General features: G+C 61.0%; 1 protein-coding gene across 1 annotated transcript in view; it reads right to left on the bottom strand.

Annotated features, from left to right (window-relative positions):
- Positions 1-318, bottom strand: part of LOC104527945 (deleted in malignant brain tumors 1 protein) — a 22,628-nt gene that overhangs the window by 12,945 nt on the left and 9,365 nt on the right. The window contains 3 exon segments of the mRNA XM_029085914.1: positions 1-2; positions 5-148; positions 265-318. The exon segment at positions 1-2 is cut by the window's left edge and continues 169 nt beyond it; the exon segment at positions 265-318 is cut by the window's right edge and continues 267 nt beyond it. Of these exon segments, the coding sequence (XP_028941747.1) occupies positions 1-2; positions 5-148; positions 265-318 (200 nt within the window).

Genomic DNA, 318 nt, shown 5'->3' with positions numbered 1-318 from the left:
TGCCGGCACACCACCGCCGCGTCCGCCAGGTCCCAGCCATCATCGCAGACCGTCCCCCACATGTTGTTGTGGAGAACCTCCACCCTCCCAGCACAGCGGTTGGGGCCGTTGAGCAGTTGGAGGGTACCCAGGGTAGAGATGCTGGAGTCTGTGGATGTCCCAAAGGGAACAGTTGGAGAACGATGGTGCATCACCACCAGTACATCAGGAAGGGATGCAGGGGTGGAGGTGGTGCACAGCTGGATCGCTGCCATCCCAGGCTACCTGAGCACTCAACGCTGGCATCCTCCACATGGTGACAGTTGTGTTCCCCCCATG

This window comes from Antrostomus carolinensis, unplaced genomic scaffold (genome assembly GCF_000700745.2).
Source record: "Antrostomus carolinensis isolate BGI_N321 unplaced genomic scaffold, ASM70074v2 scaffold23787, whole genome shotgun sequence".
In the NCBI taxonomy this organism is placed as follows: Eukaryota; Metazoa; Chordata; class Aves; order Caprimulgiformes; family Caprimulgidae; genus Antrostomus; species Antrostomus carolinensis.
This window is presented reverse-complemented; position numbering and strand designations above follow the sequence as displayed.